We start from the raw sequence: 25,274 nt of genomic DNA, 5'->3' as shown, positions 1-25,274 counted from the left end.
CTATGTCTCTACACGCTACGTTACAAAAATAGTTGCTGTAATTATTTGTTCACTGCCTTCACAATCACATTCTACTACCACTTTGCCGGGTGATTTCTCAGCTAACGGCTGTGATAAATTCAAGCGCCTCCCCAGAGTTCTGCCTGTTGATTTGATCTTCAAAATGTCAATCATTTTCTGGGCGGAACTTATTTTTATAGCGCCAGCAGCCTTCGTTAAGGTGATATAAACTTGCTTAAGCATAGAGTAATTACTAAAACAAAACTGTTTGGATTACAGAAGGGTTAAAGTTACTTTAAATTTTTACAGTACTTATCGGAAAACTTGGAGGGCATGACAGGAAGAGAATGATAATTGGTCCTCCGTGGAACCTCTTTCATTAACTATTGACGGAGCGATCTGTCAATCAAATTCTAACGGCCGTCCTCGTGTATTTCTAACCAATCACAGGCTTTGTTTTCGAGTCGAAGTGGGCGTGCCTATGCGCGTGGACATTCGATCTGCAGGAACTGTCATCGGTAGCATCAAGCTGGAGGTCTGCCGTCAGCTAGCGATGCTAGCCCGTGACTCGGCTGGGAATACTACCAACAAGCTTCCACTTCAGGTAATTCCTAATGTCTGGTAGAGTTATCCATCTAATAAACCACTCGAGGCTCTACATAGAATAACCATTACGTCGCAAGCAGTTTTTATAGCGTTATCGCTTGTTTGACTGGGCATAGCGTTAACACTAGCTAGCCGACACAGCAGCCATGCTAGGTGCCGTGTTTGGCATGGAGGGGATTCTTGTCTTATTTTAATACAACTTTCTACAACAAGTTAACAACTAATGGGACACAACTTAAACTATTGAAAAAGTACACTTCTAAAGCAGTGTTAACTTTCTGGTATGACACAATACCCGTGGTGAGAGTATTAAAACTACCAGGCTGCTTGCACTTTAACATGGCAGAGGGAATCAGTCATGCAATGCTGTGGAAAAACGTTAGATCTAAATGTGCTGCCATAAGAATCTACATAAACCGAAACAATCTTCTGACACCGAATACATTAAAATTATACTTGCATCTTTCTGATGACATTAAAATAATTTTGAAGTTGTAAAATCCCAAAGAGCGCAAGTTGACATTAAACAGTTTAACTAGTAGTTTCAGGCTCTCACAACTAGTTATACTAGTTATTATAAATCAGATTGATTTTGCATGAGAATCGGCTTTTCGGTGGTAAAAATAAGGGATTTTGATTCAGTGTCGGAATTTAGAAATAGGGGAAATTCCTTTATGAGTTTTAGACTCAAGCTACTCATGTCTAATTAATCTTCCTTTGTGTAGCTTTCTGTTGCTGTCATCCCTCTGCACTGCCCTCCTCCTGATTATTCAGAAATAAATAAATCAAAGAATAACAGTAGAGAACATGCAGTGACATTAGTCTGATGGTGTAAATTCATTTTAACACAGTTTTTCAAATGTAATACCCCTTGTCTCGATGTCTACCGCGCACTTAAAGCCTGATCCTGATATTGACGCATTATTAATAATATTTACGAGGCCATATTGATGCTAAAAGATGGTAGAAGTGTTGTTAGAAAGCCTTATGACTGCAGGATATGCATGAAATAATTTCTTTTGCAGACATAATTTCTGCAGGCGATGGTGACGTAGTGTCAAGCGAAGTCCACTTGCACACAGGTTAATAAAACTATCTCTGCCTATCGATTCAAATGAGCTCAACCGACACAAGCTTCGGGAAATTATTCTGCATCGCATGCAGTAGATATGTCACATTATAGCATCGGCTTAACAATTTTATTCCTTGTTTCAAAGAAGCATTGAGTAATGTTGTTGCTGATAGAAAACAGTTGAACTGCGCAGAGAGTTCAGCTCAGTCGAAGCAGGAGCAAGGAGAGGGCAGAAAGCGGAGAGATCGGTCTCGGCTTTATTATGCTCAATTTGATCAGTAATTGCCAATATAACCGGTCGGACCCATGGTGAAGAGAAAGAAGACATCGCCTACTACCGAAGAGCACGAAAATGGGTAAAATTATATTTGAAATAAACACTTTATTTAGAGGTCGAACGCACCGAGGGGTTTTCGTTGTCGTTTCTGCAGGGCGCTAAACTGAAAAGCGCTCGCATTTGAATTTAGTTTAAATTATACCGTCAATATTGGCCGTTAGAGCCCAAAGACACTCGGTAAAACATCGTCGCCACTTGCTAAACTGTTTTAGTTGTTGAATGTAATTTATCCCAAGACGTTAAATGCATATATTTGGTGTTGTTTTGACGGGACTGGAGAGGGGATTTGAAACAAACAGCGGCGGCCATGTTGAGAGACAGTGAACGTCGTCTTTAGAAGTTAATTTTGCCCACCGCTTTGCTCCTAATGTGACAAATTTTGTGTGAATGTGCTTTGACAGCATGACACCGGGCTCCAGGGAGGGGATCGGTGTCGATGGGAGGAGGAATCCGTCCAGAAAGCCCGAAGGTTGCGACGAGGAGGAGAGCGGAGAGCAGGCGAGCGAGGAGCGCAGTACAAAGGGAGACGACGGAGTGGAAATTCTTAATCCATCAGCCGCGGGTCTCAGCCCCGGTTCAGCCCCGGTCCTCCCCGCGTCTCCGCCGAACCGAACCGGGCTAGGCTCGACCCAACAGCCCCACACCTCAGCGGAGCCCGCCCCTCCGTGTCACGACCAGCATCATTTTCTCCGATCCAGCGTTCGACCTCCGAGCAAACGGATACGGAAGGATTCAATCGGCTCGACCATCAATGGACATGGCGGGGCAAAATCGAAAGGTACCGTGGTTGACCGGCCCGGATAAGAGTGTGTGAAGGTGGAAATTAGCAGGGGGTCTACTCTCAGTTTTTACTGTGTCACTGTGTTTGTGATTCGTCATCTGTGGTGGCCAAACCGGTGCCGTTTTGTTGCTGTGTATCCCCCTGTGGGCCACTGGCTGGGTTGTAATTCTGGCTGCTCCAACCCAACTTATAACACCATCCTAGGAAGCACTTCTGAGGAAAGGAGGAGAGGCCAGAACTTACCTTTCAGTTAGGATCCCACTTGTCTATTTTCAATCACAGTTTTCTTTTTGGTAAACTTGCTCACAATGGCAGTAAAAATATAAAGCAGCAGTTATCAACTCAGTGTAGGAGAAATAAATCACAGGTTTAAAATGTCTACTAACAAGAAAGAAAAGCCACATTACTGTTAAGATTTTTGTGGGTTTTTTTCTTTGTCATAGGTAACAGAAACTAAAGAGATCAGTCTGCCTCTGCTGCCTTCAGCTAATTATTTAATTGATCCACTGATCCAACCTATTAACAGTTTGTGTTTCTGATTTTTTTTAACTTGTGAAAATTCTGTGTACCTTTATACATTAATCACAACAAACACTAAAATAATCTCAGTCTAGCGAACTCACACAGTTTATAATTCAATTTGCCAGAATGCTTATTATTAGTTGCGGTGGTTTGCTGGTTTGCTTTTGCAATTAATTTGCTGATGCTCTGCGCTGTGGTAACTTGCAGTGTGAGCAATATCTGCTGATGCCTACAGGAGCTCCCACCGGTGAACTGACATAGTAATATCGAGTGTCCGAGCAATGAACTGAAGCTAGAGATGACTTAAGGCTCGCAGGCTTTGCTGACTTTTAAACACACCAAAGGATTGCCTCGTGGATTACTAATCACGAATAATCTAACTAAGAGCCGGCTCGTGTCGGTGTATCCGTACGAATGAGGCATCACCTTCTCGGTGTCTGCGCCACAAATCCCGCAACGGGCAAAGAAAGATAGGAAATGTGGTGGCATTAGAGTTATTTTGTGGTATGTTGTACACTTACAGCGAAGTGGCTGTTCATTTGAGAGCCTGTCATTGAAGAGCTGCCTGTAAGAAATGTGTCTTCCTTCCTGAAGATTTTTATATTTGTCCACAGACTCAGATGAAATGATTCCCGGTTTGTTATCGCTGCTTTGCCTCTGCAATTTGTCAGTTTTTCTTCTCTTGAAAATATCTTTATCAATTCGTTAATCTTTGATCAGACAGAAGTAAACCTTTTCAGTTTACATCTTTGTGCTCTGACAGGCATGACTGGTGTAATTCTTGTGTTGCTTTTGGAAAAGCGACTGATTATTTCAAAAAATATATTTAGATTGCCCCAAGTTTTGACCACTTGACCAAGAAAGCCCTACTTATTTTGATGTGATGCTATATTGGTACGCATCTATTTTGAAGAGACACATCTAGGTTAGAGCTATGAGCCACACACACATTTGCATTTGTAAATGAACACCCATTTAGGCTGGAAATACTGTTTCCTTAACAGAGCACAGGGCTGCAACAGTAACTACCTAGGTGTTTGTGTTAATGCCTCCTGGCATTGTGCTCTCTGCCGCGGCAAACTTGGCCAGTGGAGCCCACCACGAGTTGGTTTTGGATCTGTGTACTGTGGACCTGGCCATAGGGACTGATTGCTTTTCCTGCCTCCTTGCCAGAGCTGAACCACAGAGGGGGAAGCTCTGCAGGTTGCGCACTGTAATGGCAGTAGGTGGCTTTGTGTGCATGTATTTTAACTTCTTCCAAGCCACACATGCCAGGACAACGGTTGTATTTTATTCCCATGTTATGCAAATCAGCCAGAGTGGTCAACCAAAATATTCGGCTGAATCCTTCCATTTCTACTCTGATATTTAAGTTCTTTTCTATGACTCCTTCATAACTGATGGAGTTGCGGGTTCCCTTTTTTATCGTGTAACACAGGGGCAGAGAATGGCTCTTCTTCCCAAGGGGCAGTGGGACAGTCGGGGCCGGTGGCAGGCTCCACTGGGGCAGTGTCCAAGGCCTCCAAGGGCCAAGGGTCTGCTGAGAAGGAGGAACAAGCTGGTAACCAGAAGAGAGCCCGTCGGCAGTGGGAGTCTTGGAGCGCAGAGGACAAAAACAGCTTTTTTGAGGGGCTCTACGAGGTAAAGAGTGCAACCAACTTAAACCAAGTTAAAATGTTTCCATGTGTATGTCTTTTGATGTTTTAAACTCACCTCTATTGCTCTTGCCTCCAGCATGGGAAGGATTTCGAGGCTATCCAGAACAACATTGCAATGAAGTACAAGAAAAGAGGCAAGCCGGCCAACATGGTGAAGAACAAGGAGCAGGTCCGCCACTTCTACTACCGCACCTGGCACAAGATCTCCAAACACATTGACTTTGCCAATGGTGAGTTGCCTTTTGTGTTTGTCATCCAAAACAGGTTGAATTTGGACTGTATAAATAACTAAATCTTTGAAATTTAGAGACCCACATATAACGTTTGTTCACAGTAATAATGTCAGACTTTTACTGTGTCATCACATCTGTCCTGTTGTGGTTATTGCAGTTGTGCAGTAGCACTGTGAAGGCTGTTTACGTGACAGTCATATGTGCCTTGGAATTGAAAGGGACCTTAGCTTTCATCAGTTTAACTGTCTTATTTTGTTAATTAATTGTTGTGCATGTGTTTTAATGATGCCTTGTATAACAGTTTTTGTCAAAGTGATGTAAAACAACCTGTTGAAATTACTCACAAAGGGAAACAAACACATATACCATTTTTTCACCAGATAGAGCCCTAATGTTTATGTAGCATGTTGTTATACGAGGAGATTCTCTCCCAAAACACATGTTAATGAAGTTCACCAGATAAGCTTGAGCCTCTTTCCTCTACAAATAGCCTTCAGTGTTATCTTTATGTAGCATACACAGGCCTCCTGAGTGGCTAGTGACACCAGTGTTGTGACTTGTGCTTCCTTTCCTTCTCAGCGTACTCCCGAGTGCTGAAGAAATCTTCTCAAGAGCTGTATGGTCTTATCTGCTATGCAGAGCTCCGCAAAAAAGTTGGAGGATGTAAGTGAAGGCTACACAATGTTTCAGAGCATGTCTTTATGAAAGCTGTTTGTACGTGAGCATTTTGCTGCTGTTGCTTTGGAACACAAGGGATGTGATTAAAGTCTGCATGATCCCCGTCATGGGGGACTGTTGCCCCTCAGGGACGATGTCACAAACGGCTTTCTGGATTTGTGTTTTGTGTTTGACAGTAATGGATGACAAGAACGTGGCAAAGCTGAACGAACTCATCCAGCAAGGGTAAGTAAATAGCAAAAGCATATTCTAGCTTCACAGTTTACTATTTTTGTGTTAAATAACCCAAAGGGTGTGTTTACATGCACAAATCTGGGATCGTACAGCACGAATGTCATGTACTGTATGATATCTGCTAAAACACAAAGAAGCTGTCACCCTCATTGAGAAAGACTAAACTAATCTGAGGTCATGATGACGTGTCAAATACAAGGAAAGTGCCTTAGCAGCTTGAACAAGCGATACTTCTTCAAAATATTATGTACTATTGTATAATATATGCTCAATATTGCATGGTATAATTTAGTGTATTAAGCGGCTGCTGTATTATGAAATATTTCAGGTGTTCAGCTAATTCTGTACAAATCTTCATTCATCTGAATGATTAGCTCACTTTCTCTGTAAAAAAACAGAGCGATGATGAAACTCCACCGATGGATGTAACATGATCAGAAAAAGTGAACCTTCAAAAACACTAAAGTTTTCCACTACTGCTTTGTCTGTTTGACCAGGGCCACCACTGTGCGCTCTAAAGGGAGGAACCTACGGATCAAAGCCCCCATGTGCCGTGCGCTGAAGAAACTGTGTGATCCAGATGGTGAGTCCGTGCACGCAGACACACAACACATACAAAGCAACGTAGACCAAGTAAACAAACATCAGTGCTCAAAATACAAACCACATTGATGCTGAGGCACGGGGCTTGTGGGGGTGGGGTTTTTGGCAAAAACAATGGCAGCGTGTGGGCTAGTGGCGTTTCCATGGTAACTCTGGGAATCAGAATGAGGAGGAGTAGCAGGAGGAAGATGCAGGAGATGACTGTTGTGACCAGCTGTCATCAACCCCTCTGTTCAGTAACATCCACAGTTAGTACAAACGTTTGCTTCAATCAAGTGCAGAACATCAGTCCCACATGCATCGCGCTCATTGTTGTGTCTACATCTTGGAAAAGGGCCTCATCCCGATCTGTTCTGTCTGCTCTCCAGTGCCGCTGAGTTTGATGACTCTCTTTCATTGTGTGTTAGTTCATTAAGCAAGGAAGTTTGCGACAGCGTATACTTAACTTCATAACAGCTACACTGACAGCTCTATTGTACTGTTCATGTAATGCTTTTGTAGCTTTTCCATTGCGTACTGTCACAAAACCCCTCTTGCTGGCCGTCTGCTATGCTCTTTAAAAACACCTGACCGAGTCTTTGAAGAGAGCTTTGTTAGCTGCTCTCATTCAGCAATGGTGTATCTTCATATTCCTGCAGGAGTGAGTGACGAAGAGGACCAGAAACCAGTGCGTCTACCCCTGAAGGTTGCAATGGAGCTCCAGCCACGCAGTAACCACTCCTGGGCCCGCGTTCAGAGCCTAGCCCACAACCCTCGCCTCAGGTCAGGCATCCCAGTCAACTAATTTCTGAGGCCTGCTAATTACTAAAGTACAATTTTCAAAAGCAAACCATGTCTTGGAATCACAGACATATAATTCCTGAAGATCCATAAACATTTTGTCCACTTTTGTGTTTTTCCAAGTCACAACATTGCCACAAGGAAAAATAGTTTTTTAAAACTTTATGTTGCCTCAGAATGCTTTTTTCAATTAGATATTTTGTAATATAAAAAGAGACAAATTCATATTGTGTTTTTTTGAAGTGTCAACAGCACAGCAGTAATGCAATACTTGGTACTTTTTAAAGATTTTCGGCATTGAAGCATTACCAAGCAGTTTTGAAAATGATGCCTGTTTGCAGCTGTTGTTTCACAAGGCTATAACACTGACTAAAAAATATGCTTTAGAAAATAGTCACCAATAATATTAAGTGTACATGCTCAGGTCAATAACTAAATATATGTTTACTCAGTCATTTGATAGGTGTTAAACCCAAAGGTACTGTTTATGTCAGGAATCTTATTAGTGTTCTGTAGCTTGTGAGTTTACAGTTATCACTCAACTTGTTTTTTTTTGTCCAACCCAGGATGGTGGTGGAGCTCCACAGGAAAGTCTCCAGCCTCATCGAGTATCTGAAACAGAAGTGGGCATACCACGACCAGCGGATTGTATCCTTGAAATCACATTGTGCGCACTTAACTTTAAAAAATGTTTTCCTGAGTGGGAGTGTTGGATGAAAGGTTGGCAGGTAACAGTAGATGTTATTCTGCCTCTGAGGAATATTGAGAACTGTTGCTATAAACACACTGTGATATGTTTCACAGTACCCCACAAGTTTTTCCCCCCTCTTTGGTATGTGGATTAGGGCAGCTGTATTGCACTTCAGCTGTTTTTTGGGGGATGTATCTGTTTCTGTCAGTTATGTTGCAGTTCTTAACACGGATGCTTCAGCTTAAGAGTCTCATGGAGAGGGAGGCGCTCGAGGGCAGCCAGTGCAGCACAGCCTCTCCCAGCAAACCTCGGCAAGAGGAGCTCTTTCTTTTTCCAGCTGAGAGCAGCACGTTGACCACGCTGCCTGGTGTGGCACGTGTAGTTCACTCCAAGGCCTCCTGCACTGTACACTGGTTAGAGAGTGGCAAGAACCGACCTAATGCCAAGGAACTGCCAGCTGCCCAGATCCTAGGCATTCACACAGCTCCGTTACCTCGAACTGGCAGCAAATCTGCACGCGGCAACACTGCTGTCACTGGTGCTTCAGCGGCTGTTTTGGGTGATACTCGTCGGACTGAACCCCCTAACCTTGAACAATCGCCAGATAGTTCTACAAAGGTAGAGGAGAAGAGACCTCAGTCTCTTTCTGTCTCTGTTTCCTCTCAGCAGACTGTAGCCCTCAGAGAGGAGGGAAATGGGACGGTATCTTCTGAGGCAAGCAAGACCTGTCCTGTCGTTGAGACCACTGTTGGCTTAGCAGCGACCAAAAACACGGACAAGTTGTGTGGTGGTGTAGAGAGCTCATCAGAGCAGTGCAAAGAAGAGCAAAACACCAGCACCTCTTCCCCAGAGGCAAACCAGACTCCTACAGCCAAACCTCTAGTGACTGGCTCAGAGGAGGGCGTGTTGCAAGGCTCTGCACCAGCAGCCAAAGAACGGACTGTTGAGCAGATCAGAGAGGAGGGCTGGAGTGCTCGTGACGCAGAGAATGTCACCCTGGCTGAGCTCTACCTAATGTTTGGGAAGCCAGGAAAGCTGCAGCTGGAATATGAGTGGCTGCCAGCTGCGGTTTCTCCCAGCAACCAAGAAAATGGACAAGCCTTAGTACAGCCAAAGCCCAACAAGACGAACCGAGTTCTGCGCTGCCTGCTCAAGCTGGTTGCAACTGAGGTCAATCCTAAACCTTTGGTAAGGATTCACTTCTGTTTTTCCCAGTGTTATTCCTTGTTGCCAGATACCCATTTTAACTTGGAAAACTAAATTTCTGTCAGGATTTTTTGTGCAGTCGTGTTTCAAATGAGAAGTTTTACACATGTTTAATGTTAGATTAAGGTTGAAAACCTGCCACTAATGCATCCCAGTTACAAGAATGCAACTTATATTCAATATCTTAGGGTATTCAATCATTTTTCTATAGCTGGACAGCAGTATGAAGGGCGTATATTCCTGTGTGTTCACAGAATTTTAATTTTCATTCCTCCACAGATGAGGTTTAGATTGGTTCACAGCATGTTGATTTCCACTGTGGGAAGTGGCTGTGAACCGTGTCCTCCTTGCTTTTAAACTGTAGTGAAAGCCTTATTTAGAAATGTACATAAAGAATGGATGCTATCATGTGCATTCTCCTTCAGGCTCCAGAGCTCTGCTCCACAGCCACATCACCACTTAAGACCCATCAAGAAGAGCAGAACCAGGCTGTCACACCTCCAGGGAAGGGTCCTGTAGCAGGTGTTCGCAGCCCCAGCTGTGGCCGGCAGCAGGCTTCTGTCCGAGTGGCCAGATTACACCTGCCAACTGTTGGAGCTTCAGGTATTTGTGGCTCTGTTTTGCATATTCTAAAGCTGCTACTCCAGCCACTGAATATGAGGTCATCTCCAATGTAGCTGTCTCTGTGTAAAAACTGACAACATTTAATTTGGGTTAGAACTCATTTAAAATCTTTTAGTTGTTAGGGACTAGTTAGAATACATACATGAAGAATCATAAATTATATCCCAAATAGCAATTTTACTGATATGATGGGATTTATTAGGTGTTCATACTGATGGCACTGTAGTTGTTGTTTGACAGTGAGAAATAATAATGCTGTGAAAATCCTTCCTGCTTTATAGGTGATTGTTGAATACTTTGTAGTATTTTCCCAGATGTGGTTACTCCCTTTAGTTCAGATAGCTGCCCTCTTCGCATGGCATCTTACCTGTTCTTCCCCTCCTCAGGTGGGCGCAACCTTCCCCGCTCTCTGTTGGGCTCAACTGCGGGCAGCGATGCAGAAGGCGGTGTGTTCGCAGTACCCACCACTCTGCCCCCCAACAGCTCGCGCCACAACAGAATGTTCTCCCCCAACAAGGAGGCTGAGCTTGCCTTCAGACAGCAGCTCGACTCCATCAGTGTAAGACATTGTTTTTACACCAAGACTAGACTGATGCATCGTCCACATAACTATGCACACGTTCATATGCTTTTTTTCCTTTACAGATGCAGTCAGATCTTTTCCTTTCTAGACAAAGAAAGCCTCGCAACAGACAGCTTCGGAAACCACTTGTAGTTCAGGTAAGAGAAGAACACAAGGTTGTTTTATTTCAGTCCACTAGGTGGGATTAAAGCGAGCACCATGTCCGTTGCTTTGTACAGATTTGGCTCATGTTGCTGGCAGCAATGGCCAAAAGACTGTTTTGAATTAACTGTGCATTTTGTTGAATTGCTTCTGTTTTGTTCACAGCGAACACTGCTACCCAGAACTACAGGAGACACTCCTCAGCATGTCTGCTCCTTCTCCATCCTCTCCAATTCCTCTGCCACAGGTACTCTTGACATTAGGACCAATCAATACATGTTATCACCTGAGGGAGCAAATGTTTAGTGAACAGAGTTCTGTTAAACTTTGGTTCTTGAAAGTTGCTCCTTGAAGCAACTTTCTTCACATTTATTTATGTGTTCGCTTTGGTAAACATGATTTCTCTTTATCAACAGGAACCCTGCTAATTTCTCACTCTTTCTCTTCCTGTTTTTTCCCTCAGGAACTGGATCTTTCCGGCCAATCCAGACTCGACTGGCTCCTTCCTCCCGCCCTCTTCTGTCCAAAACTTCCTCTGCAGCATCCAGCTCTGCAGTGACCAGCCAGCTCTCCAGTATGGACTGCTTCTATTAGAAAATATAGTTTTCTGTTTTCTTGAAATGCTGTTCAATTCTATATACTGAGTATATACTGCTCAAGCTTAATTAATTTTTAATTAACCTTTTCTTTATATCCTCCATTTATGTTACACAAAAGCAACATGCATGTAACATGTTTTTTAATATTTAGTTATATATATAAAGTTTGTTTTATGGTATTTCAAGTCTCATTTACTGTTCATGCTTATCAAGTGTCTGCATGCGCAGGTGTTACAAATCCCATGTGTCCCTAAACTGTTAATACTCTTTCAGGTGCCATTGACCTGGCAGCCAAGTCTGCAGGCATCATCCCCGGCAGTCCCTGCCGGGAGCTCGATTCTCCCAGTGTTGATAACAGCACTCTGCTCACCGCCACACCCATTGTTGATGCTGAACCAGACGCCCAACTCATCCAGGAAAATGTCCCAGAGGTCAGGAGCACACATACTTATATATATTAGATTTTACGATGTGGAGTTTGAGAAAAGGAGCAGACCTGTTGGCATAGGTAGAAAATTCAGCAAGATGGCTTTCACATTATAATTAATACCCCAAGTAATATAACGTAATACCCTTGGAATTGTAACAGTGATGTCCCTGATTCAAAATTTTAAATATAAAATAGATAAATGCATCACTTGCAGATTCTATAAAAACGAAAAATTCTGCACTTCTCATCACAAGTGAAAAGCCGTGACGGACTCAGCTGTGAACAGCAGCCTTGTAACAAAAAATTAAGTATGAAGACAAATTAAAAATGTAAATGGTAAAATATCTATATTATGTAGAGCCACAATTTTCCCCATATTGGTAATGCCTGTTGGGGCTTCAACTTGTATTTTTCTTTTTTTTTTTTTAAATAACAAAACAATTTATGGCTTCATAACTTTTTCATATTGCACAAAAGACATTTCTAAGTGCTCTTTTCTTGTAGCCGTGGTTTTGTTGTTTCCATAGAGGTGCAGGACTTTATATTGCAGTGAAAAATGGGCCTGACGTGATGAAAAATGTGACGGGAGCAAAAATGCCCATAAACTACATGAGGCTCAGAGGGTTGATTGTAAACTTTTTCTTTCTTTCTTTTTTTTTTTTTTTATCCAACACACAGCTCCCTGGTGTATTCACTCTCCTTTTGTATATTGTATATTTGTCTACATCTTATTGTTTTACACCAGCTGCTCCAAACAAATTGCCCCTTATGGGATTGCTAAAGTTGTTTGTGCTGCATTGAATCAAGTTGTTCTTTCCACAGAATGGTCTGCCTCCCCCGTCTCCTGGAGCGACTGGTGGTGGAGACTCACTCCTCGCTCCGCCCAGCGTTGTCTCGCTCCTTGACATCTCTCTCCCAGGCCCCCCTGAAGAGGCTCTTGCCCCCGGAGAACCTCAAACACACATCAGTGACTCCATCATCGAGCTTGCCATCAACTCTACCCACTATGGTATGTGTGTGTTTTTCACTCCCACATGCAGGAATTTAATGTTGGGTACAGAATTTATTTTTGTGAAGCTGCCAAATTGCTTAAAGGAAAACTTCATAAACAAAACAGAAGATGAGTGTCTTTCACTATAGTAAAATTATACGTCTGGAGCTGAGATTGTTTACTGAAATGAAGAATGACAACAGCGAGAAGTTTTCTAATCCCCAATGACCGAGTTTGGTTTTGTGGTCTTATGAGAGGTTTGAAAGAGAAGAGAAAATATGTTGAGATGCAACCAGCGAAACCTCAGAGGCGTATTTGAACATTGTGTATGCAGTTTCATTTGTTTCCTGCTCTGCTGCAGGTGAGGAGGCGGCTCTCTCTCCAGCCAAGCTAGGCAACAGTGACGGCTCCAAACTGTTGACCTCGTCTCCCTCCGTCAGCCCCTCCAGAGGCTGGATCCCATCGCCCAGCCATGACCCCCAGTGGTACCCCAGCGACTCATCGGACTCCACACTGGGATGCCTCCTTTGTAAGTGTTTTTGTCTCATAAACAGATGCAATTATAGATCTTTGTAGACTTTTTTTCATGTGTTTATTATTCATTGTAGCTCTAGTTAAGTCTACTGTGCATTTAATTTCCAGGAGTTGAGAGTAATTGAGCTTATTCATATAATTGTTTTTCACAATAGTACAACTTTTAATGCTGAAAGCAGACTGGTCTAATTGTACCTGTGCTGTTGGAAAATCAAAGCTTTGTCAATGTGACTGTAAAACGGTGCGCAGCAGCTTTGAATAAATTCAAACAAAAGACATTATTTATAGAAAACTCCCACTCGGAAGTCTTTGTGCCTTCAAATTCATTCCATTATTAATGCACAAATATACGAATACATCTTTCGACGTCCTGTTGCAGTGGTGGCTCATAAAGGCAGTGTGCTTTCCCTTCTATTCACTGTCTCTATTGCTTTTTTTCCCTTCCAGCCAGCATGGTGTCTCCTGATAAGGGCAGGCGGACCACCCTAACCCCCTCTGGCCCCTCCAGCGGCACAGCTTTGCTTGGTCCAAGCCTCCTGGACTGCAATTCTCACGATTCCTTTCAATCCCGTGGCCTTCCTGACGTGGCAGAAGTGAGTTTAAGAAATATGAAAGTTAAAATACATCTTGCATCTTGTCATCTACTAATTCGTAATTTTAGTTGCCTATGTGGGCGGTCTTAAAAATGGCGAAATTGCTGACAGATGTTGGTGCAGTAAACATGAACATCACCTGGTTAGCTTAGCGCAAACACTGAGCATAGAGGGGAACGGTTAACCTGGCTCTGTTCCAAGGTAACTGAAGTCTACCCACTGACACCTCTAAAGCCTCATCTTTGTTTAATGTGCACAAAAACTGAACTGTACAATTATCAGTTCCCATTTTATAAACCCCCATGTTTATGTTCAGACCTGGCTGCGAGATAGAGTCCGCTGTATCCCCCTGTATGTGTCTTAACCTAAGCTAACTTGCTGTAGCCTTATATATGATGGACAAACATGAGAGTGGTATGACTCCTCTTAATCTTGCTCTTTTGATCAAAAATCTAATGAATATATTTCCCAAAATATCAAACTGTTCCTGTGAAGAAAGTGTCATCTTTGTTTTTTGTCTTTACTGCTGTTCTGGCTGTTGTCACATAAAAAGCTCTTTGGTTGTGCTTGCAGATGGACTCTCAGCTTGCGTGTATGATGAGCGAGAGCAGCGTGGACTACATCGCTCGCTTCAATGACCTGGCTCAGGAGCTGGCTGTGACCGAGCCCTCCATCCCGCCTCCCTGAGGAAGAGAGCAACTGGCTCCACCAAGCCGCCGCCATCTGGAGGACAAGAGTCGTCGAGTGAGCGGAGATATGAGAGCTTTCTCCTCTTTGTCTTTCCGTCTACCTTGGAGGGAAGACGACTGCGGGGGATGACCCTCAAAGCCATCCCTGCCCCGTTTGTAAAAGTGCAATAATAACAGTGAACCTTGACCATCGTTCAAAGCGGGTTTGAAACGCGATGGTTTCACTGAACTGAACTGAACTGAACTAAGGTAAAATGCCCTTTAAAAACAAACACTTTAGATAAAGAAATGCGTTTACAAAACACAACCTCATGTACAGGAAAATACTATGCCATATCTGAACAAAATATTTTCACCAATCTTTTATGTCTGTTCCTGCTCTTTGTGTGTATGAGTGTGTGTGAGTGAGTGTGGGTGTGGGTGTGTGTGTCTTCTACGCTCTCAGATTGACCCCCAAAATGTGTAAATCCACCAAAATGTGCAGTTCAGATCCCTGCTGGAGTGTGATTTTGAAAGTAATGGCAGTGAGAAAGAGGCTGAATATGGTGAGAATATTTGCCATAGTTATGTTGCAAAAGTGGAGCACAACACAGTAGGGCAGGTAGAAAATACAATCTTTCCTGCTGCCCTCCATTTCATGTGCTCTTTCTCTCTTATCAGTTCAGGTTTTATTGGTTGTATTTTAGCCATGCGTGTTTGGAATCATTTCTTACAGCCACATGCATAATGGCAGCTCAATGGTTGACTCCACTTGGCAGTAATTCTACAGATGTGATTCTCTGCAGTTACTACTTTTTGAATTTTGTGCTGAAATCACATGGGATTTTGCCAGTTGTGTGAAATTTTCACCACTTTTAAGGGATGGTAGCAAGTGAGATGGCCTTGTAAGCTGGTATTTATGTATTTTTCAGTTGCTGATTCTTAACTTTAGGTTGATGGTACACCCAAACATGATGATTTTTAGTCTAATCTTGAATAACCCTGTCACAGCAGGTGGCAGCTCTTTGACTGTTTTTTCCACTTACAGTGAAAAATGATGACATTGCTCTTTTACCTTAGCGCTCTTGCTTTTATCTTGCAGTCCTTAAAGAGTTCAAATAAAGGAGCTGGGTTTTCTTTTTTTTTTAATGACAGACTGAAAATGTTTTGGGGTACCTTTTAACGTTACCAGTAGTGTTACACTCCATTTAAACTCTGTAAGAACGAACAGTCAGATGTGTGTAATTAAATCAAACACTAAAGCCATAGTTGACTTATTTTTTAAGTGTTGCGTTGATTCTTTAATCACATCCCAAAACATTATTTGACTGGTACTGGATACTAACAAAACACTATGGCTAATGTCAGCATGACTGGCTCTAAATACCCTTTAACACCAGCTCACTCTTTGTGTTGCGGTCAAAAGGTGAACAGAAGCGTTTTTGCCTACTATATCCATGCAGCTTCACCTTTTAACGTACTGTTATTAACAGGGATTACACACATGTGAAGTCCAGACTGAATTGCGTTCAGATTCATTTTTATTAACCAGCATCATCAATATGCAGTATTGTGAACATCTTCTCATCAACATGTTTGATTGGATCTCTGAGTGTAAATTGTAGGAGAGCTCTTGTCATTCCACAGATCTGAAACATTGGTTTTCTTCGAGCACCTTGGGGGGGGCTTTGACTTTAAAACGACAAGCTCTTGTGATGTTTATTCGTTTGTGAAGGACATCTGGAAAATCTTCATGTTGTCACCCTAGATGATTCTTAACATGGAATAAACGGCAGGTTTTGTTTTTTAATCTGGCAAGTTTGTTTTTGCTGTTGAAGGATTTTGTTTGTACAAATGGCAATTCCAGTATTCACTGCGCTTTTGTAACATAATGTAAATTGTTGTTTGGACTATTTATTGTTAACATTTCTGAGAAAAAAAATGTTTTCTGTTTAACTTAATATTAAGGTGGCATCTAAAAAGGAAAAAAACCTGTTTTAAGTTTTCAGTTTGTAAAAGGTGTTTTTATTCTGTGTTTAAAGATAGTTATAAAAACTGCTTGTTTCTTGTATTTATTGCGTGTACTTTGTGGTAAAGCCAGTTCAAATGCAAACTTTTAAAAGGTTAGTGTGTGGCCTGAGGGTTACTGCTAACAGCTTCAGGTTTGCCTGCTTTTCCAGAGATGGATTAGTGGTTTATGTGCAGACTGAATCCCTCACTGTTCCCATTACAGAAACTAAATTCACAGCTCTCAAAGCAACACAACTTATCAAAGTAAGTCAGCAGGAATATACAGGACACAAATATCATCGGGGAGTTGTAACGTTGCTCATCTGGACTGAAAGTGAGAAAAAATGGTTTGAATTACTCAAATGGGAAACTCAACTCGACTATGCAGTGTTTTCCCTACACTCATTAAAATGACCTGAGAATCATTTCAGTGGTGTGTTCTGAGAACCACGTGGAAGAAATGACCCAGAAACATGTCAGGTGCTGTTCCATGATTCTAAGAGAGATTGTTGTTAAAGTGGAACTCTTCAACCACAGAACATGCTTTACAGCAGAGAAACTGCAACTGCTGCAGGTTAATCATCTGATGAAACACTGTACAGCAAAGCTTTACCAAAGTCCTGCATTTAGGTTCTTCTCATATATGTGACTTTTGGCATAACAGTGTGTGTATGTATATATATATATATATATATACACACACACAGGTTAAATCCCCCACAAACACCAATCTCCCAGACAATTTTAACATGTGCATTGGAAATTAAATGAGAGCTGCTTCAAACCAACATTCTTCAAGAGTCAAGTTAAACAACACAACATCTTCGTCGTTGAGCAGTGATTCTGATGACTTCTAGTTAAACTAGAAATAGCTCACTGACTAAGCATTGCTGCTCAGCCCCAGATATTGCTCACAACAGTAAACCACAAACCACAGGTCCTGTCACACCACACCGTCTACAGGTTTTCAGCACAGTAAAAGCTCCGTCTGTCGTCGTCCGTTCAGTCTTTGGTCCACGTGACCACAACATCCGTCTCCTCACCTGCTGCTTCGTCACTCGTCTTTCAGTTTCTGCTCCTTGCGAGCGCGAGAGGACATGAGTTTGAAGAAAAGCGCAGGCCACAGCGTGCGGAGGTAGATGGCCAGGTTGGGCACCAGTCCGGCCAAAACGACATCTTTGCTCCTCTGACGGACAGCCTTCAGAACCGACCGAGCCACATCTGCGGGGTCCCGACCCATAGCTGTGGTTTTATCCACAACTGAAATCAGAGTTGCACAGACAAGAAACGTATTGCATCAGTGACACCAGGGAGTCAGGATTTTCAGCAGAAAACTGCTCCATGACTGGGATTGTATTGCGTATGTCTTGTTTTATTCTGTGTGAGCTATTTCCATCGAATACTTATATTGTTTTTTGAATATATCGCCCTCATAAGCATCATAGCAATGTTTAAGGGGGAATGGTGGTTTTGTTATGTAAAACACTTGATTAATCGATTTAAATTCATCATATTTTGTCTTTATGCGCTATACAAATGTACTTGTGCTGCCTGGGAGCCCATCTTGATCCAGTCTTTTTTAAAACCTGACAAGTATTACTCCTGTCACTATGTAGGAGAACGTAAAAGGTAGAGCAAGACATTCTAATTTAATACACTTTCTGCCAAATTCAGTAACCATCTCACTGCCGTCCAGTAGCTGTCCGTTGTGTATGTGCACTGAAAAAAACATGCATTTATACACAGCCCTGACTCCACACACTACTCCTGCCAACCAATAACATTTGTGCTGCTTCACATAACAGCTCTATGAATCCCTGCACATTCTGTGGACGACAGCGTAAATTCACAGGATTTTTAAATCTCTGCTCCCCCTTATTTTTTTTTGCAGTGGATGGTTGTTGTGCTGTAGCAGCTTGTAGAGAAGGTGTGAGAGACGGCGTTGCTGTTCACATAGTTTCTGAGGGGAAATATGAAGCAACAAGCCATTTTCAGCACCACCGAGCTCTGCCACAGACTCCCATCCTACTCTGGGCTCGTCTGCACAGCAACCACAGGTCACTGGCTCGGACTCCACCGGGGAATGGATGCTGTCTGCAGCCAGGAGTGGTTCTACTGGTCAGTAAAGACAATTTAATCAACTAACTCTGACCAGTTGTGTTTTATTTGGCATTCATGTGCTTGCATGTCGCTCATTTTATTTCAGAATCTTTGTTTTGCTTCAGCTTTGAGGAAAAAGACATCCACTTGCACGCCAATAAGGCTGGGACATTTCTTTTTCGGTCAAATAACCGAGCTGTTAGAGTTGTTGCCAGAGCAATGTGGGTTCATTAATTTGACAGATTAGTTTTCTGAGGAAATGTTGACAGGTAAGGTGTTCAAACATCAACAAATTTTCACAGTAATGTCTTTCTCCACCTTAAATGTGGGCAAATAGATGCTAATTGCACAAACGCACTCATGCTAACACCAGAACTGCTCTGTTACTCCAGATTTTGTTGAAAATTAAAACTAAAACTTTGCACATGAGAAAGTAAAAGGCAATGCATCCTGCACAAGTTGGGTCTATGAACTGTTAGAACTTACTTTATCTGTAATGTTGAAGAGAAAGTAACTTTTCCTAAAATGAAAACATCAAAACCCAGTCAGACAGAAAACCCAGCAGGACACATTATTGGCAAAGCCCCATCCACACACATTCACCAAGTAATCAATGTGTCAACTTCTAAAATGAGCACTTTTTTTGCTGACTTCCTCTACAATTGCACCAAATCTCTTATTGTTAGTTCAAACACAGTCACACACACTTCTTTTTTTTTTTTTTACTGCCTCACCTCCGTACTTGGAGCCGTCTCCTGTGACAGCGTTGACCGACAGGTTGGTCCGGATGTACCCAGGACTGATCACCGTCACTGGGATCTGATAGCGCTCGACCTCTGCCCGTAAGCAGTCAAAGTAGGCCTGGGTGGCATGCTTCGAGGCTGCATCTGACCACAGGGTGGACAAACCAGAGTCACGTTTCGGTGGAAAAACCTTTTGTCTTGTTTGTTTAAAGAAATAAGTAAAGACAACTTACAGGCTGATCTGTAAGGAATGGCTATCTTTCCCTGGACGCTGCTAATGACGACAATGTGGCCGCTGCGCCGGCGAACCATGGAGGGCAGGAGAGCTGTGAAGGGAGGAGAGAAAGAAAGAAGAGTAACGTAAAATATTACCCTCCTAATAAATCTGCATGAAGGACCTGTGATCCGTATGGTTTACGGTTTTCCAGTTGGAATACATCAGAATTTCATGTTTTTATACCAACAGTGTGGACGATCCAGCGTTACACTTGTTGTCTTAATTATTTTTTATTTTCTGAATGATTGAAAAAAAAAAAAACCTTCTGAGGAATGTAGAAAATGATCACCATGATGAAAAAGTCTTGCATGAAACTGCATCATGTTGCTCTAATCGTATTTCTGACTTAAGTAATCATTGATTCTCTGCAGTACAGTTGGGAGATTGAGTTGAATTCATCATCTGTGAATTTAAATTTGAGTGAGTGTGACGGAGCTGCTGTATTGTGTCGCGCCACTAAACTCTAGATCTGTAATGTTTAAACCTCGACCCCTTTTGCATCTTTATCAGAGAAACCAAGCAACATGCCTGTCCTGTGAGAAGTGATGCTATCAATAGGCCCAGGCCCATGACAATGACTCCCTGCTCATTTTGGGACTCTTTATTTTTGGAGACAACACAAAATAAATAAAAATCAACATGCTCCATCACTAACCTTGAGTGAGAGCAATGGGCCCAAAGTAATTTGTTTCCATAACATCCCGTTGAACCGATACGTGGGTTTCCAGTATGTTGCCGCGGTAGCTGATTCCAGCGTTATTAATGAGGACGTCCACTTGTCCATAACATCGCAGGATCTCCTCTGCAGCTCTGTCCACTGTGTCAACGTCAGCCAGGTCGAAGAGAACAGTGCTGGGAGTGTGAGTCTGGTGAATGAGCAACGCAGAACAGTTATGTTCTGTCACTAATATACAAGATGTTTCAAAGTCAGGAACTCTTAGCGGCTAAATGATGGTTGATAAGCAGAGCTGAGAAAAGGACTGATAATGATGAGGCTTGTAAAAAGAAATATGCGTAAAAAAAAAAATGCTAAAGCACTACAAGAAATCAGAGTATGTCACTGTGGTGTAGATACCTGCTGCTGTGCGCCTGTCGAGCCTGCTGTGAGCTCCTGGACCACCTGCTGCAGGCGAGATGCGTCTCGTCCACACAGCACCAGCCGTGCACCTGCAGCGTGGAAGACCCGTGCACACTCTGCAACACAAGAAGCACACCCCCTGTAATTTGTGAATATCAAAGAACGCCATGCAAGCACCTGCATCTCGGCACCGAACCACGAGGCTGCAGTTTATCTCACAACTCCAATAAAGCAATATATCTCAGAGTGACGCGGTCTTAAATGCAGAGAATGTGTTATTTTTTTTAAAAAGAAAAAGTACTTTCTATTCGAGGCAGCATTATGAATGCAGACACTTAAACCTGCTGGGATCTTCCTTCCAGGTGACTTCCTTCCTCATCCCAGTCGACCTGTTTAAAGCATGCTAACACTGACTCTCAAAAGTAACAACTAGAATACATTCCTCTCTTAGCCTTGGCTTCTTCACTTCAGCTTTCAAAGACTTCAATTGTAAAATCTCTCCTGATCTACATTTACAGACCTATTCATAATCTACCGTTCCTTGGTAAACCTTTGAAGGAAAATGCTTTTAATCAACTACTTGTTCATCAAACAGCATTTATAGAAGCTCCAATCAAGTCATTGAACAGGCCAAAGCAATGGACAGACCTACTGAAACTTAACAATCTGAGGATTATTGAGGAGACAAACAACGTGGCAGTCCTTGTTTCACAGTCGACAATGAGGTTTCAGTTGGCAGACTTGAGAAATAAGTGGGTCTCTATGGCGATGTTTTCGCAGTTTTATTTAACTGGCAGACAGTTTTTTTTCAGCCCGGATGCTCATGAATCAGACACTCACTAAACATTAAGTTCCTCAAGGAAGCACTCGGGGGACAATTTTGTTTCCATGATAAATGTGTCCAATTAGAAATATTAGTAGTCATCACCATGCAAATATCATTTTTACGCTGATGATACACAATTGTATATTTCTGCATTGCCAAATAATACTGATATTGACAATTGTATGAGTAAGAACTTTTTGAAACTAAATGAGGACTCGAAGTGGCAGGAGAAAAACTGCAACAAACTGATGAAAACATAGACCACACACTTGAGAGTGATTTCAGACTTATTACATTTGAATTCTCAATTTAACACATAAATTAAAACTTCCTTTAGTCATCTTACATATATTGCAAAAGTTTGGTCAATGAATTTGAAGTGATTTGTAGAGAACATCTCCATGTAAGCTGCAGTGAGAAAGAGATGACTAAGCGTCTTCTGACCTTTGCCGAGTCCAGAGCTGGCCCCTGTGATGACCACGACAGCTCCTTGTACAGAAGTTCCTCTTCTGAGGCGGACAAGTATCCGGTACAGCATCAAAACACCAACACTCGTTAAAACCACTGGAAGCATTCCTCCTCCCATGACGCGCTCCATGGCTGACGGTCAGTCGCTCTGCTCCACACCAGATAACCTGCAGTCACAAGGACAGACGAAATCAGCGAGGAGAAAAAGTTTTCCCATCTGTAACTGTTGCAGCTTTGGAGTATTACAACATTCAAACCCATTGCTCTTGCACAGAGCAGTGAACCAACTAAGGCCTGCTTAAAATATGCATCTTACCCTAGTGAGCCTCCACTGCTAACATGCAACAGACTTTCTTATTTTGATATCAAACTGTGGGTGACTCTTGCGCTCCATCGATAAGAAAACAAAATTAAATTCAATTAAATAATAACATCAAAAATAGCAAACTCAAAGGGTATAGTTTACTTTTTTGTAGAATGACTCCCCTCTGTGCAAAGAGACAAGACCTCTGAGGAATTTGCACATTAAACTTGATTTTAAATCTTTTTTTTTTTTTTTTTTAACATTCAACCTTAATTTGCACTGTGAGAGTTTTTATCTTATCCTATTCTAAATCAATTTTCATTGTTGTGTTTTATTTTTAAATGTTTTTTCTTGTATATATTTTTTTAATTATACTTTTTAAGTGTGTTTTGAGGGATGCTGCTGCAACACTGCAATTGCTCTCAGCTGATTGATAGAGTACACTATTGAAGAGTATATATAATGTAAATAACTGTTGCTCTTAAGTCGATGACTGGTTTTGGGATAAAATAGCATATTTGCCTATAAATGTAAAAAGAAAATGCACAGAAAAGCTCTGTCAACAGGCTACAAGGTGACTTTGACCTTTTCTGTAAGCTCTTAAACCCCAACACTGATGGGACTGTGGATGTTTTAATGTCTGTATCATTGAGTTAAGCCCCTTCCACTTGTCCCGTATCCAAAACACAACACAAACAGCCAGCATAGCAACAGTGTCAAATACATAAGGGATCAGGCTAATGCTTTGGCTCTGATGCAGCCGCCTCTCTCTATCTGTAGTCACCACGCTCTAGTATTGAGCAACATTCCGCCCACATTACTGTCTGATTGGTTAACACTGAAGGGGAAAATGATGAAAACTTCATGTTTATTTGAACATATCCATCCATTATCTACACCGCTTAATCCTCACTAGGGTCGCGGGGGGGCTGGAGTCTATCCCAGCCGACTTAGGGTGAAGGCAGGGGACACCCTGGACAGGTCGCCAGTCCATCGCAGAGCCACACTTAGAGACAGACAACCAAGCACACTCACATTCACACCTACGGACAATTAATAATTACAAATTAACCTCAACATGTTTTTGGACTGTGTGGGAGGAAGCCGGAGAACCCGGCGAGACCCCACGCTGCACGGGGAAAACATGCAAACTCCACGCAGAAAGATCCTGGTGCCCCCGCCGGGACGCGAACCGGCAACCTTCTTGCTGTGAGGCAGCAGTGCTACCAACTGCACCACCTTGCAGCCCTTATTTGAATACATGTCAATCGTAAAAAACAGATGCAATTCAATTAAGTTTTGTGTTGTTATCAGTGTAATTGATCAATAATTATTGTATTGGTATCAGCCCTTTAAAAAAAAAAAAAAAAAAAAAACCTTGCATATTGCCTGACGAGGTGTCCAATATCAGGTATTATGCCATGGACTGGGAGAATGCTTGATTCTGATTGACTGGACAGTCTCCATAAATTACTGATAAATTACACGTACTAAGCAGTTCAACCAGACCATGGCTTAAGCTTCCCAAACTCCACATGTCCACAAGTCAAGTCAGTCAGAGAAGACAGCAATATTCAGAAAAGATCAGGATTTTTGCTTAAAAAAGAAATTCAGAGAGAAACAAGAGTGCATAGAAAATATTACATACTTTATGTCTGTATTTTGAGCATCTTCAGTGTCTTTTTATTGCCAACACATCTCTGCCAACAGTGCACCACATGACAAACAATTAAACAAAAGGGGTTTGTGGTGTACCACACCAATAATGGCAAGGGTTTTGCATTTTCTTGTGATTTGTTTATTGTGTAGTGTCAGGAACAAAGGCATTATCAAGTGTGTGGCAACCACGTGTTAACTGTATTTGCTGCTGATTAGTTCTTGAATAAACCTCAAACAACAGGATGCATAATTTTTTTTTTCTTTTTGTGAGCCTCAATGCTTTCAGTTCTTCAGTGTCTGTTTTAGCAGATGAACACGCTTATAATTATAAGGACAGTAACTCAAATATTCTCCATGACTTAAACATTATAGTGCAAATATTTTTTTGAAAACTTTGCTACATAAATCTCTGTATTCATGAGTTAAAACCACGTGTTATTTGAAGCCATTTTGAATAGCTTTGCTAATTAAAGGCATCAATTATCCTATGCAGTGATGCAAACCATGTTTATGCTAATAAGGGAGAAATTCACACTGACAACATATACAATTAGTTAAGCTAAACCCCTAAATACAGAAGTACACAGTGAGTTCAGCATTGCTTTCTCTGCACAGACAGGCTAACTGTGTAAAACTACAACCTTAGCTGTTGAAGCTAACGTTAGCTAACATCCACAGTCTAATAAACCTCTAACTGAAACACAACTGCAGGTTTACAGTTCACTTACAGGTTTATATTTTACTTACAGACCTCACCTGGTTTGTGCTGCTATGTGGAGCTGCAGTGTGTGTCCGTGTTTCAAGAACGTCCGTGTTCTCCTATAAGGCAGCGGACCAATTACCTCACTTCCGCTGTGAAAGCTGCTCGGAATTATGGGAGATGAAGTTCCGGTGATTTGATCATTTACACCCGTGTGTTTCGTGTCATATGTTATTTGTTTCCAGTAGTGGTGGACAGAAACGAACTATATTAATTTAATTACTATACTTTAGTACATTTTAAGATGCCTTTACTTCATTTTTTAGTATTTGCAGTTTAAGCTACTTTAGCTTCAGTTACACTACATTGCAGAAGTAAATTGTGTAGCTTCTTTCTGCTCCATTGGTTTTATTTGACAGTTTTAGGAACTGTTAGGATTGAGATTTTACACAATGTGTTCTAATAAAACAAGCTTTTGAATACACATTCTAAAATATTAAACCAGTTTCTGACCATTTTGGCTTCTTATAAAAGCAATGTACAGC

The 25,274-nt window shown here is 42.0% G+C and overlaps 2 protein-coding genes across 3 annotated transcripts; one reads left to right on the top strand and one right to left on the bottom strand.

Moving 5' to 3' along the window:
- The first annotated feature begins 1,954 nt into the window (after positions 1-1,954).
- On the top strand, positions 1,955-22,520 carry cramp1 (cramped chromatin regulator homolog 1). 2 transcript variants are annotated; one of them, XR_521176.1, is made up of 21 exons: positions 1,955-2,034; positions 2,417-2,793; positions 4,757-4,959; positions 5,053-5,206; positions 5,789-5,872; positions 6,064-6,112; positions 6,619-6,704; positions 7,363-7,486; positions 8,071-8,152; positions 8,436-9,383; positions 9,827-10,004; positions 10,412-10,584; positions 10,671-10,745; positions 10,915-10,996; positions 11,213-11,323; positions 11,622-11,779; positions 12,601-12,787; positions 13,131-13,298; positions 13,751-13,896; positions 14,470-14,898; positions 22,510-22,520. XR_521176.1 is itself a non-coding variant. In XM_008305237.1 (20 exons), the coding sequence occupies exons 1-20, from the start codon at positions 1,985-1,987 to the stop codon at positions 14,581-14,583; spliced, it is 3,549 nt and encodes a 1,182-aa protein (XP_008303459.1). In that variant the 5' UTR covers positions 1,955-1,984; the 3' UTR covers positions 14,584-16,622. The 2 variants fall into 2 exon arrangements, 1 of the variants encoding a protein (XP_008303459.1); XM_008305237.1 differs by lacking the exon at positions 22,510-22,520 and having other exon boundaries at positions 14,470-16,622.
- Positions 16,088-24,848, bottom strand: dhrs7b (dehydrogenase/reductase (SDR family) member 7B). The gene is made up of 7 exons (XM_008305250.1): positions 24,786-24,848; positions 22,043-22,233; positions 20,770-20,888; positions 20,350-20,560; positions 19,651-19,743; positions 19,409-19,561; positions 16,088-17,834 (listed from the first exon to the last, which is right to left on the bottom strand). The coding sequence occupies exons 2-7, from the start codon at positions 22,194-22,196 to the stop codon at positions 17,629-17,631; spliced, it is 936 nt and encodes a 311-aa protein (XP_008303472.1). The 5' UTR covers positions 22,197-22,233; positions 24,786-24,848; the 3' UTR covers positions 16,088-17,628.
- Positions 24,849-25,274: the final 426 nt, after the last annotated feature.

The sequence above is a fragment of the Stegastes partitus genome, unplaced genomic scaffold, assembly GCF_000690725.1.
Source record: "Stegastes partitus isolate 25-593 unplaced genomic scaffold, Stegastes_partitus-1.0.2 Scaffold43, whole genome shotgun sequence".
Taxonomy (NCBI): domain Eukaryota; kingdom Metazoa; phylum Chordata; class Actinopteri; family Pomacentridae; genus Stegastes; species Stegastes partitus.
Note: the sequence above shows the minus strand (reverse complement) of the source record. Positions and strands in the feature narration are given on the sequence as shown.

Excerpts from the sequence above, each read along its gene's own strand:
- dhrs7b (XM_008305250.1), bottom strand. The coding sequence starts at position 22,196 with ATGGAGCGCGTCATGGGAGGAGGAATGCTTCCAGTGGTTTTAACGAGT. Across the intron at positions 20,561-20,769 it reads CGACAGGCGCACAGCAGCAG|ACTCACACTCCCAGCACTGT; the intron begins GTATCTACACCA and ends CTCATTCACCAG. Across the intron at positions 17,835-19,408 it reads AGACGGCTCCAAGTACGGAG|TTGTGGATAAAACCACAGCT; the intron begins GTGAGGCAGTAA and ends CTCTGATTTCAG.
- cramp1 (XM_008305237.1), top strand. The coding sequence starts at position 1,985 with ATGGTGAAGAGAAAGAAGACATCGCCTACTACCGAAGAGCACGAAAAT. Across the intron at positions 2,035-2,416 it reads ACCGAAGAGCACGAAAATGG|CATGACACCGGGCTCCAGGG; the intron begins GTAAAATTATAT and ends GTGCTTTGACAG. Across the intron at positions 6,113-6,618 it reads AACGAACTCATCCAGCAAGG|GGCCACCACTGTGCGCTCTA; the intron begins GTAAGTAAATAG and ends CTGTTTGACCAG.